The 13424-nt window shown below is 34.4% G+C and overlaps 1 protein-coding gene across 3 annotated transcripts in view; it reads right to left on the bottom strand.

The window, feature by feature from the left end:
- Window positions 1-278: 278 nt before the first annotated feature.
- The window catches only part of LOC138176026 (hepatocyte growth factor), a 104951-nt gene continuing 91805 nt past the window's right edge, over window positions 279-13424 (bottom strand). For all 3 annotated transcript variants that reach the window (XM_069106749.1, XM_069106750.1, XM_069106751.1), the window contains exons 12-18: window positions 13235-13273; window positions 7135-7231; window positions 5399-5473; window positions 4210-4356; window positions 3961-4067; window positions 3704-3849; window positions 279-2973 (exon numbers count right to left, since the gene is read on the bottom strand). In XM_069106749.1, the coding sequence (XP_068962850.1) occupies window positions 2797-2973; window positions 3704-3849; window positions 3961-4067; window positions 4210-4356; window positions 5399-5473; window positions 7135-7231; window positions 13235-13273 (788 nt within the window). In that variant the 3' untranslated portion in view covers window positions 279-2796. The remainder of the gene's footprint in view (window positions 2974-3703; window positions 3850-3960; window positions 4068-4209; window positions 4357-5398; window positions 5474-7134; window positions 7232-13234; window positions 13274-13424) is intronic.

Below are 13424 nucleotides of genomic sequence, written 5' to 3'. Positions count from 1 at the left end.
GTATAATAACTGACAGTAAAATGTTTGTTTTTCAAAAATATAGGGAAAAGGTTGCTTTTTTTTTAAAGTATCTAGACATGGTATAAAACTTTTAAAAATAGTCTTTTATATGTGAGCTACAAACAATGATACCAAGGCCATGACTATCTTAAGAAAATGCATTTTAAGCGTATATGTCTTCTTTCCAACACACTCCATTTTGCCTGGCTAAAACTATGATTAATAAAAGTGAATGAAGCCAAACCAAGAGATTTGGGATGGATTCATCTTGCTTTACAGATAACTCACTGCAAGCTCTTAATCTGCTAGTTCTTATCTCAAAAGATCTCATCTAACACATCTCTCTGGGTTCTAGCGTCCTTCACTGAATGGGTTATCTCACAACCAGATTTCTTTCTTTCTAACTGGGTCCTATCCCAAACAGTTCAACATAGTTTCAAAGAGGGTTATGTTAAAAATTAATCAGTGCAAAAGCTGTCTATGACCTAGTGTATCTAGGTTTAAAGAGCGATAGAGACAGAGACACACACACAGAAAGAAGTGGGGTGTGGGGGAGGGACATAGACAGAGACAGAGAGAGATACAGAGGGAGAGAGACAGATACAAAGTCAAAGAAACATAGGAAAAGATACAGAGATTGAGACAGACTGACATAAGCACAGAGGAAGACAGAGCATTAAAATTTCATAGGGACTATATCCTGTCAAAAACAAATGAGTAAATAACTATAGCTCCCAATGATCTCAAATCTGAAGGATTATTTGGGTTTTTGTGAGCAACTTGCCACTCTACTCATTATCATAATGGACTGCAGTAAATAAGACAGAACTCGGGTGCTGTGTTTCCAAGTAAAATCTATACATGAAGAGCCAGGTCAAAATCGTTATTAGAAACTACAAATTTTCATCAAAAATCTCTTGTATCTTTTGAACAGATCAGTTCACAATGAACATGATGCAATGCCATACTAAAATGATCCTTTTTTGTTCTTTTTCTTTTTGGAGGGCAATTGGGGTTAAGTAAGTTGCCCAAAGTCGCACAGCTAGTTTTTTGGTGTGTGTTGTGTCTAAGGCCGGATCTGAACTCAGGTCCTCCTGACTCTGAGGCCAGTGCTTTACTCACTGCACCACCTAGCCGCCCCTAAAATGATCCTCTTTCATCATTAAAGATGGCTTTCTGTATAATTTTGTTCTTTCTTCCTCTAAAGGGCCTTTCCTTTATGGGATCATAGTCTTAGAGCTAGGCAGGAGAAAGAGGTCAGCTTATCCAGCTCCATTATTTTACATGTCAGGCACTGTAACCCAGAGACATATTAAGAGGGTCCCCATTAACACACATAAATGGCATAAACAAATTTGAAGCAAGGTCTTCTAACTTGAAATCCATCATTTTATCCCCAAAGACATATTAGATCAGTAAAGGGATTTTCCATCCAATTTTTTTTTCTTTTTGGAGGGGGAAGGCAGGACAATTGGGGTTAAGTGACTTACCCAAGGTCACACAGCTACTAAGTGTTAAGTGTCTGAGGCTGGATTTGAACTCAGGTCCTCCTGACTCCAGGGCCAGTGCTCTATTCACTGTGCCACCTAGCCACCCCCATCCAATTTCAATAAGTCCATATTGAGAGGCTACTTACAAAACTGAGCTACATGATTAAAATACTATTTTTAATACCAATCAAATTACTTCAGTAACTATTCTTAAGGTAATCATGGTACTCATATGGTAGTATGAGGTTTTTTTTATTTAAATAATTAACTTCTTTTATTGTTTAAATATAAGAAAGTGAATAATTTATTTAGGGCTTCTTTTTACTGAAAGAAATAAATTTTTTCCCTCTTAATTTATGTATCTACATAGAATCTAAAAGATTCTTTAGGTAAGGAGATATAAGTAACTTGCATAAATAAATGGGCTTAAATTGAGTAGGGAAAGATTATATGGATGTCCATTCTACTCTTCCTCTGAGAAAGGAAAAAAAAACACCAACAAAGCACCTAACATGCTAAGAGTTGGCGAATATCTGGAATAGGGCTTCTTAATCTTCAGTAGGTCATGATTGCAGAGATACCAACCAAATTTTGGTAGTGATAACACTGCTTTATTTGAACAAAAACTAAGTTAATTTCTTTTATTTCTGGGACTCTTCTGTATTCCTTCTTCTCTAGCCTTCAGAAACTGCTATACTGCCTGACAAAAGACCAGAATTACTTGGTTACAAAATGGTGATGATTGTGAACTACATGCCATGACTGTGTGTGTGTGCACATGTATGCACATGTACACATAAAGGTATTAGAGGCTATGGAATGGAAAAAATGATAATGGTTATCTTAAATGATAATATGGAATATAATTAAATTTAAAGGAACTCATTAAAGACAGAGGATAGTATATAATGGTGGCAAGTTTCACATAATATTATTTTAAAATTGTGGTTTATTATTAAGGTGTTAAACATGGAAAGTGGCATAGGGAATTTAATTGATCTGTTTCCTTAAAAATCTTTTAGCATCTAGCAACAATAACTTTGTAATTTTTTTTTTTACCCATTCAAGTATCTTCAGGAGATATGTTACTATACTTGCACATACCTTAATTCACTTCAACATTTACAAAATAACACTGACAGACAGAATGACAGAAAACACTCATAAATATCAATGAGTATCTTAATAAACTTGACAGTCAAGTAGGGTGTTCGCTTTTTTTTTTTGATTTTTATGTGACATTTTAATTTCATGCGCTCTGTAAGAGGAGCTATAGTGGTAGAGGCTCCAGCCACACTTACTTCAGCTATGACTGAGGTACCTTGTATGTCAATATGATTTTGTGAATCCACTTTGCATAATAAGCTACTCGAACAAAAATTCCAGGACGGTTTGGAATGGCACAGCCACGACCAGGTACAATAACGCCAATAACCATTCTCATTTTATGTTGTTCACAAACCAAAGGTCCACCATAATCTCCCTAGGAAAAGGACATGCATAGCAAAAAGCATTATTTTAGAGATAAAAAGATAATTCCTTATAATTTAATACAGTCCATTATAGTCATATGAGGTTATACACAAGCATTTACTTCTAATCCCATACAAACAAAATCGAATTTAATGATATCCTCTAACAGAAGGGTATGCAGTGAATGGAAATTTGGAAAGTAGGGAGCATGTTCAAAGGTTAGGGAATAATCTAATTTAAGTGGAGTATCTGATACATTGGGGTTATGGGGGCAAAAGATATTAGGATTTACCTAACCTTAGTTTTAGGTTTTCTTCCAGGTTGAAATGTTATTCCATTTACTTGCCAAATACTCATGAGATTTCTACTAATGTGATCAGGCATGGTTTATTTCTTGTTTTATGTTTGGGGGAAAGGGGAAAAGAATGCAAATAATTACTCCAAATAACACCATTTCACAAAGCCTTTAATATTTATAATCACAACATACCATAACATTGCAAAACCTTTAGAAATGCCATTCAGTCATTCCTATATCGTATGATACTTCCCTTTGTAATTTAATTTTATAATGTTATGTTTTTAGGGAGTCATTTCATGAAATAAGAGGGATTATTCTAGTATAATAATATAGTATGCTTAGTGCAAACCTTTTGTTTTCTAATATGAGAAAAATACAAAGGAAATACACTGGAGAACATAATTCCTATTACACATTCTAGATTTATAAATCTTTTTACCTCACATGGTCCTGTTCCTATTTTTTCAGTCCCAGCACAGATTTCAGACTCATTTAGAGTGATCTTCCCTTGGTGATATTGACTACATTTCTCATTTCCCATGATAAACAAGTGTGCTACACGAAGGAGACCATCAAAGTTGATTACTTAGATAAAAAAAAAATAAAATCACAGTTATATTTAGAAAAATAACAGTATTTAAATAGAAGACCTATTTAAATAAGCAACATGTTTTAATTGAAAATTAAATAGCTTACATCCAGTATATCCCCATCCATATACACTACAAGTAGTCTTTTCAGGAATTGTGCAGCCATAATTAGGTAAATCAATTGTACTAACAAAGTCATCCAGTACTGCAGGTCTGAAAAAAAAAAGTCAACACACTTTTATTCACCATTTTTAAAAGTTTTACCACAGAGAAAGGCAAAGGTATACATTGTATTATGACACATCAACTTCTTCCTAAGTTAAGAAAAAATAATCTTCAAATTTTAAGTACTAACTTTGCAAGCTTTAGTAAAACCAGATCTGATCCTTCAGGTCCATATACTAATTGAGAGATATTTCGAACTTGTTTGTGTTTCTCTTCTCCTCTTCCATGAACATCGTGGATTCCAAGCCAAGCTTCATAGTCTTTCAAATCTTTAGTTCTAAATAAAATATTGAAATGTAATATACAAGTTTAGTATGACTGAGTATTTGTATAATATGGCAAAAATCAAATGCAATTCAAAATGGCTGTAATATACAATATAACAGTGTGGAAGGGAATATATTTGTTGGCAGAGATCCTGATTAAACACACTTATGCAATGGTGATTCATAAAGTAGCTTAAATGATATGTTTCCTACAAATTCCTGTAGCCTAGAGTGTAATTTAAATTTAAATTCAAGCTCTACCACTTAACTTTTGTCTAGTCAGAATTCCCCTTTCAGCCTCAGATCTCACTTCTGTAAAATTAGGAGCCGGGACAAAATTATAGGTAAGGTCTTTTCCAGTTCCAGTTTAATATTCCAGTTTAGATAAGTCTTCTAGGTATTAGTGGATATGCCACTTATGCACTAATGTGGACCTAGAAGCACTGTGTGAATTCCATATCTTTAGAAGACCTGAGTTCAAATCCCCACCTTTGACACAACCTGGTTCTGTGACTCTGTGCAAGTCACTGAACCCCTCAATTCTGCAAGCAGCTATTTCAGAAGAATTTCAGATATACATTAGTCTAAGAATTTTTCTCACCATGGCCAACCTCCACTGATTTAAACACATCTAAAAAAGTTGATGAGTACATAATTTTTATATATTTAAATTTGGAATGAAAATAAAATACTGACAAAAATGTTTAGTAGTTTAAAAAAAGAAAAGAAAAAAGATCATATCTATGAAGAACTAGGTGAGGTGAAAGATTTCTCAAGGCATATAATATACTGGATCTCTCCCTTTCCTGAGATTGATTTTCATAGGAATTTGTTTGAAGGATAATGCATATGTAGGTTTACAAAAGCCAAATGAAATGAGACCAAGAGCAAAGTCCGTGGATTAAAATATAAATAAGAATAGCAAATCATGTAATGTCTCCTTGATTTATATCTCCAAACAATAAACATACATGAATGGAATTAATAAGCAAAACAAAAACTAACAAAATCAAAATTATTCTAAATGAATACTTAATTTTATAGATATCTTACCGAGAAGGGAAACATTGTCTTGCAGTTAAAACCCAACTTTCTTTTATTAATGAGCCTCCACAGGTATGCCTGTTTCTGTGAGGAAAGAAATAAGAAAATGTAACAAGTTACATAACAAGTTTGATTGAACACACATTTATTAAAACAATGCTAAAAGCTGCAAATTGACTCACCTTTTCCTTTAGGAATGAGAGTACTTATGTGTTTATTAATATATTCTCAGTGCAAGAGTAGAGGTGGAAAGCCAGATGAAAAGGGGGAGAGTGCCTTGGTGGATGGCAAGATGGGCTATGAAGTATGAGCTAGGGCAGGTTGGATATAAAGGGTTGAGGTGAGTTTGCTCTCAATCACCAATCAGATGAGTTCAGACTTTACTTATTTCTATACAGGCATTTCTTGATGATAGAATTAGTTTTTATCTTCAATATTATATATTACATGATTTTCTAATTTTATTATGCTTATCTATAATTATATTACTTCCACTAAAGCTTCTACTATACAGTTTATATGTAAGCATGATGTGTGTATGTATGCACATATTGTATAGTTGTAACATACAATATAATCTAAATAATACGTACTAAAATGAGGAATCAGAATTTCGATAATACAACATAAAAATGAAATAAAAATTAGTGTGGAAATTACAAGAATGCTTTATTTAGTCTTGTGTGTGATATATGGTAGCAACCAGTAGAATGTTAGCTCCTTGAGGGCAGGGGTTGTTTTTAGGGTTTTAAAAAATTTTTGATATCTTTTTTTTTTTTTACAACACCATTGTTTCCAAATATAAACATTTTCTTCCCCCACTTTAAGGGAGAAAGAAAGGAAGAATGCAATTCAGCAAAACTAGCTAACATATTAATCTATTCTGGCAATAAATATAAACTTCTTCCCACATAATTCTCCACCTCTGTTTAAAAATTTTTTTAAAGGATCAGAAGTACATGTTCTCAGTTCTTCTTCAGGGACAACCTTGTTCATTATAATTGTAAAATACAAAATGCTCAGTGCTGGTAGTTGTTCTCTTCATTCACATTATTATAGGCATAGCACATAATACAAGGACTGTTTTTCATTATATCTTTATTATATGTCCATACCTAGTACAGTGCCTTGTTTATATTGGACGTTTAATAAATATTTGCTTAATGGAATTAAATGAATAATAACAAAATAGTCTGCAACTATAATATATACTGCCCCCCCCCAGAATACTGCACAGCATATACAGTTCTCCCTCCTCCTAATTACCAATATTAGATTCTGATGGCTTTTGGTTTTTTTCTCAACCAGTTTGATTTCTATAATGTTTCAGAATATGAGCAAAATAGGTTCTTCTTTATAAGATTAGCCTGCAACAGAATCATGTTATACCATTCATTTTCTGGCAATAAATCCCTAAAACAAAAATGTTTTATGTTCTGGATATAATATCTGACATAAATGGATTTACAATTACAAAATTAATATGCTCTAGAATGAGAAATTGTGTAGAATATTTATTGAAAGGTTCTATATTGAGAATATTTAATTATAAATGTGTGTATACACGTATGTGTGTATATATATATATATATACACACACACACGGGAGGCAGGTATTCTTGTCATAGATATATGTATATATTTTATATATGCTTCTACATAATAGAAATGGAAGTTAGAAAAACTTTAAAAAATTAATAAACTGGATACATATTTAGGCAGTCTGCCTGAAATATGATACTTACCTGTATTTCAAACTAACCATCCATCCCACATTTGTTTGTGTGGGGATTCCATTTACTACTCGTAACTGTTTTGTTTTTGCACAGGAAATGACAGGATCTAAAAACAGTCCCAAACATAGCATTAAAAAAACAACACACATGCATGAAGTCCAAATATATGCATAGGGTATGTTCCAAAGTGTCATTTGTAAATTGATTGCTTAAAACTGAGAATGCTTTTTTTCATTTAAAAAAACTGTTTACCAAATTGTGACCTATAAGCTATATAATAGAAGCCTATTTTAATAGTACAACAATAACTAATCACCACATGCAATAATGTTTTTAAATGAATAAAAGTAAATATCTGGGATTACAAAGGAGGGCAAATTATATTGCAACAGTTATCAAAATGTTTAAAAAAACAATTTATGAACCCCAAGTTAAGAACTTTTGCTCTAAGATACACTGGATAAACTCTAGATGAATTCATTAATGATGAGATTTTTGGTGCCTCTAGGGCTAGGAACATTGCTGATGAGACTAATTCTGGGACTGTGGGATAGATGTGCCATTTAGTAAGTCCAGAACTGGTGGTGGGTGTAGGGAAGAGCAGAAATGGGAACAGTTATGATAACTTAAACTCTGTTCCTTCCTCCCCTCCACCCTAGCAAGTATCAGTCCTGTTTCTTATGCTCTCATTCTTAACAAATTTTAGAGTGAGGTAAGAAATAAGTGGATGGTATAGAAGAAGGGGCTGTCCCACCTAATAGAAAATGGTAAAAGAGAGGGGAGATAGAGGGAAATCCCAAGCACAGACTGTGGGGAGGGAAAGTGAGCTATTCTGTCCATTTCTTTGGGACAGCTATTCATTAAAATCTGTTTGCCAAGAAAACTCACAAAAAAATGTGTTTAGATTATGTAAATTCGTAACAACTAATCCAGTAATTCCAAAGCAACTACGTCAATGTGGGATGAAGAGTTCATGAATGATGACCCATGGTAGCAAGAAACTCGGTCCCAAACAATCAAGAATTCGACATTGTCCTCCCTCTCGCACTATTATGTGGAGTCTAGGAGGGGGCAAAAGCGTAAAAAGCCCATTTATTGCTCAGGATTCATTCTGCTGCAATTGCAGAAGGCACTTAATCTTTTACCATTTGCTCTAAATTCAAGATCTACCAGAATTTCATAGCATGATAGATGCAAACTTGGAAAGAGTCTAGGTGGTCACAGAGTCCTACCCTCTCATTTTACAAATGAAGAAAATGAAGCAGAGAAAGGTTAAGTGATCTGCTCAGAATAATACATCTAATGATTATCTGAGACAGGCTATGAACCCAGCACTGTCCTGATCCCAAGTCACTGTTTCCTCTTCTACATCATGTTGGCTCCCACAAGAATAAACTCCCAAAGATTTCTTTTAAATATTATTTGATAATTTGGGGCTGGCTAGGTGGCACAGTGAATAGAGCACCGGCCCTGGAGTCAGGAGGACCTGAGTTCAAATTCGGCCTTAGTCACTTAACATACTTACTAGCTGTGTGACTTTGGCCAAGTAACTTAACCCCAAGTGCCCCTCAAAAAAATAATATTGATAATTAAATGATTAGAAATGCTTTTCACTAGAGATATAATAAGATACCCCCTTAGATCACTGCTTTGTCATGGTAGTGAGGCTTGCATAGTTCAATGAAACTATGAATCATATGCAGGGTTACCCAAAATGAACAGGTCATAGTGAAGAGCTCTGAAAAAAGGTGATCCACTAGAGAAGGAAATAGCAAACCACTCCAGTATCTTTACCAAGAAGACCCCATGGACAGTACTAAAATGATTAAAAAAGATGGCATTGAAAGATAAGCCCCTCAGGTCAGAAAGTATCCAATACATTACTAGAGAAGAGTGGAGGACAAATACAAGTCGCTCTAATACTAATGAAGCATCCGGGCCAAAGCTGAAAGGAAGCTCACCTGAGGAATGCCTGGTGATGAAAGGAAGGTTTGATACTATAAAAATCAATATTGCATAAGAACCTGTGGTCATGCAGGAGTTGAAAAGATTTAACATTGACATCTGGGGTGCCAAAATGTATGAGAATGGGTGAATTTAATTCAGGTGATCATTACATAGACTACATATATACTTAGAAGAAATGGAGTAGGCCTTATAATCAACATAAGGGTGAGAAAAGCAGTACTGAGGTATAATCTCAGAACTGACAGAATGATATATGAATCCAAGGAAAACCATTCAACATGGTTTAATTCATTCAGTAGTAATACAAGTCTATGCTCCAATAAATGATGCCACAGTTGATCCATTCTATGAACAACTACAATATCTTCTAGAAATGACACCAAAAATATGTCACATTCATCATAGGGAATTGGAATGCTAAAGCAGAAAAATCAGAAGATAATTAGAATAGGGGTGGCCAGGTAGCACAGTGAGTAAAAGCACCGGCTCCAGTGTTGAGAAGACCTGGAGATCGAATCCCAGGCTCAGACACTTAGCACCCACCCAGAAACACCTGGCCATGTAACCATGAGCAAGTTACTTAACCCCAATTGCTTAGGGGCAGCCAGGTGGCTCAGCGAGTAAGAGCACCGGCTCCAGTGTCGGGATGACCTGGATCAAATCCGGGCTCAGATACTCAGCACCACACCCAGAAATAACTGGCCGTGTAACCTTGAGCAAGTTATTTAACCCCTATTGCTTTAAAAAAAAGATAATTAGAATAATAGGCAAGTTTAGCCTTAGAATATAAAATGAAGCAGGGCAGAGACTAAAAGAGTTTTGTGATAATTTGCTTGTCATAGAAAACACTCCTGTTCAACAACCCAAAAGGCTACTCTATACATGTACATCACCAAATGGTCTATCTAAATCAGACTGATTATATATATATTCAAAGGTGGAAAAGCTCTATACAGTCAGTTAAAACAAGACCTGCAGTTCACTGTGGGTCAGATTATGAGCTTCTTATTGCAAAATTCAGACTTAAATTCAAGAAAGTAGGGAAAACTATCAGACCATATAGGTATAATATAAATAATATCCCTTATGAGTATAAAGTGGAGGTGATGAATAAATTTGAGGGATTAGATCTGGTAGATAGAGTGCTTGAAGAACTATGGACAAAGGATGTTAATATTATACAGGAGGCAGCAACAACAGAAAAATCTAAAGAAAACAAAGAGCCAGAGAGTGATGGGACTTTAGAAATAGCTAGGGGAAGAGGGAAAGCAGAAAGTAAAGGAGAAAAGGAAAGATACACAACTGAATGCAGAATTCCAGAGAATAGCAAAGAGAGGCAAAGAAATAGAAGGTAAAAATGGGATGGGGAAAATCAAGATATCCCTTCAAGAAAATTAGAGATATCAAGGGAACAGCTTATGCAAAAATGAACGTGTTAAAAGAAAAAATATATAGGGATTTAAAAGAAGCAGAAAGGATCAAGAAGAGGTAGAAAGAACATAAAAAATAATAGGACGAGAATGGTATTAACATCATCAGTAAACACCACAATGTCATTACTGATCTAGAGCCAGACATCCTGGAGAATGAAATCAGGTGGGCCTTAGGAAGTACTGCTAACAATAAGGCTCCTGGAGGTGATGGAATTCCAGCTGAGCTATTTAAAATCCTAAAAAGTGATTCTGTTAAAGTGTTACATTCAATATGCTAGCAAATTTGGAAAACTCAACAGTGACCACTGGATTGGAAAGATTAGTTTATGTCCCAATCCTAAGAAGGGCAATGTAAAGGAATGTTCAAATTACTGAACAAATGCACTCATTTCATATGCCAGCAAGGTTATGATTAAGATTCTGCAAACTAGGCTTCAGCAATATGTGAATCAAGAAAAGCTGGCTTGAAGTTTAACATCAAAAAACTAAGATCTTGGCAACCGGTCCCATCATTTCTTGGCAAATAAAGGGAGAAGAAATGGAAGCAGCATCAGATTTTATATTGTTGGGCTCAAAGATCATTGCAGACACTAACTGCAGACATGAAATGAAAAGATCCTTGCTCTTTGGAAGTAAAACTATGGCAAATCTGGACAGCATACTAAAAAGCAGAAATATTAACTTGCTGACAAAGGTTCATAAGAGTTAAAGCTATGGTTTTTCCAGTAGCATTATATGGCCATAAGAGCTGGACTGTAATAAAGGCTGAGTGCTGCAGAATCAACATTTGGAATTGTGGTACTGGAGAAGACTTTTGAGAGTCCCTTGACCAGCAAGGAGATCAAATCAGTCAATATTTGAAGAAATTAATTCATGCTATTCACTGGAAGGTCAAATACTGAAGCTGAAGCTTAACTACTTTGGCCACATGAGAAGATGGGACTCATGGGGAAAGACCCTGATGATAGGAAAGATCAAAGGCAAAAAGAAAAGAGGATGGCAAAAGGTGAGGTGGATAGACAGTGTCATAGAAATAATGAACATGAACTTGGACAGACCTCGAGAGATACTGGAGAATAAAAGGCCCTGGCATGCTATGGTCCAAAGGGTCATGAAGAGTTAGATACAACTGAATGAATGAACAACAACATAGTAAAATAACTATATTTGAGGGATTTTTTCTTAAACTTTGAAAAGAACAAGTGTTTTATTCCAGTGGTTGATCACTGGAACACTGTATTCAGTTTGGGGTATTATACATTATGAAGGACAGTGACAAAATGAAGCATTTCCAGAGGACAGGGACAAAGATAATGAAGAGACTTGAAACAGTATCATTTGATGACTGCCTAAAGGAACTGGGCATTTTATTCTGGGGAAGAGTTAAAAATTAAGAGAAGCATGCTTTTTATCCTTAAACATCTAAGGAGCTTTTACTTTGGAGAGAGAGTAAATCAGTTAAATTATATTCAACCACCAATCATTAGTTTGGAGCCCAATGGAAATAACTCTCAAAAGATGATCTCCTTCATAAGGTGAAGAGCACAGTATAATTCTGAAGAGTATAACAGAATGATTCATCTAATAATTCTTTAGTCTTTTTTCCATAATGTGGTGAATTCTCGTAATGTAGCATTAGGTTAGATTTCAACTCTAAGATTGTGATATTTTGTAGGGTAAGCATTTAAAAGTTTAACTCAGTAGACATTTGTCAACTGCCTAGTGTATGCTAGGCACTGTGCTAAGAATTGGGAATACAAAATGAGGCAAAAGAAAAGCCCTGACCTCAAGTAGCTTACAATTTGTATTCATGATGCATTTATGAGGTAAAAATCTTAAACCATGTTAGTGTTTTATCTCACCCTTTGCTATTTCTAAGTTGCCCTCCATATTCATTGTTATTTTTATGTTTATCACACATGTCCAATGACCCAATTATTTATCTTAATTTCCCAAGTACTTTGGTATGACTTAACTTGATTTGTGAAATTGAAATAATCCTTTTACCTTCTTCAACCAAAGGAAGGTATAAAAATGCAAAAGCTTTCAGTAGCTTAGCAGAGCTTGGTGCTTAGTAGATCCTTTAAAAGGATTTAAATAATTTTGAATAAAGTGGCAAACATGGAAGGATAATATTTTGAACATGAGAAAGTATGGAAACTGAATAATTTTAAAATTATTTTTTATCATGCCTCCATGAAGTCAAATTTAGATAAGTTCAGTTATTCTAACAGCTAAATCAATGCAAGTGTATATTAAATGACTATTATGTCAGGAATATTATCATAGTTGCATTAGGTTATATCTCTAGTGGGAGATATAAACTAAGACTGATGCTGGCCCTCATAAAGCTGATATTCTAGTACTCATTCAAATTAAAATATAAAAACACAGATCCAAAATCAAATAATACTTACTTTACATGATCTATTCTGCCAGCCTCTCTTTCTCTTTACCTAACATATACATATAATGATCCTCCAGTACAATTAAAAAGTACATTTTAAAGAGACATTATTTATCTCTCTATTACACAAAATTAAAGAATTTTAAATCCTTAACAATAATAAAAGTCTTAGGAAGAAAATTTAAGCAAATCATAAAAGATCCTGATGCAGGTACAAAAGAATATAAGTGAATGTATATGTATGTATGTATGTATGTATGTGTGTGTGTGTATATTAAGTGCTTATATGAATATTACTTACGGTCTAAATTGACTATCGTGGGTGTAGTATCACCTTCACCTGTGAAAACAAATGAAATGTTTTTAAATTGATGAGAAATTACTAGAAAAAGTCCTAAAATAAGTAGCTATGTAAAGGCAACAAAACACTTCAAGATGCTACATATTGTCTCTCTTTCTCTCTCTCTCTCTCTCTCTCTCTCTCTCTCTCT

Source organism: Petaurus breviceps, unplaced genomic scaffold (genome assembly GCF_028583685.1).
Source record: "Petaurus breviceps papuanus isolate PSGF00001 unplaced genomic scaffold, PetGlider_PUasm1.0 80, whole genome shotgun sequence".
NCBI classification, from domain to species: Eukaryota; Metazoa; Chordata; class Mammalia; order Diprotodontia; family Petauridae; genus Petaurus; species Petaurus breviceps.
This window is presented reverse-complemented; position numbering and strand designations above follow the sequence as displayed.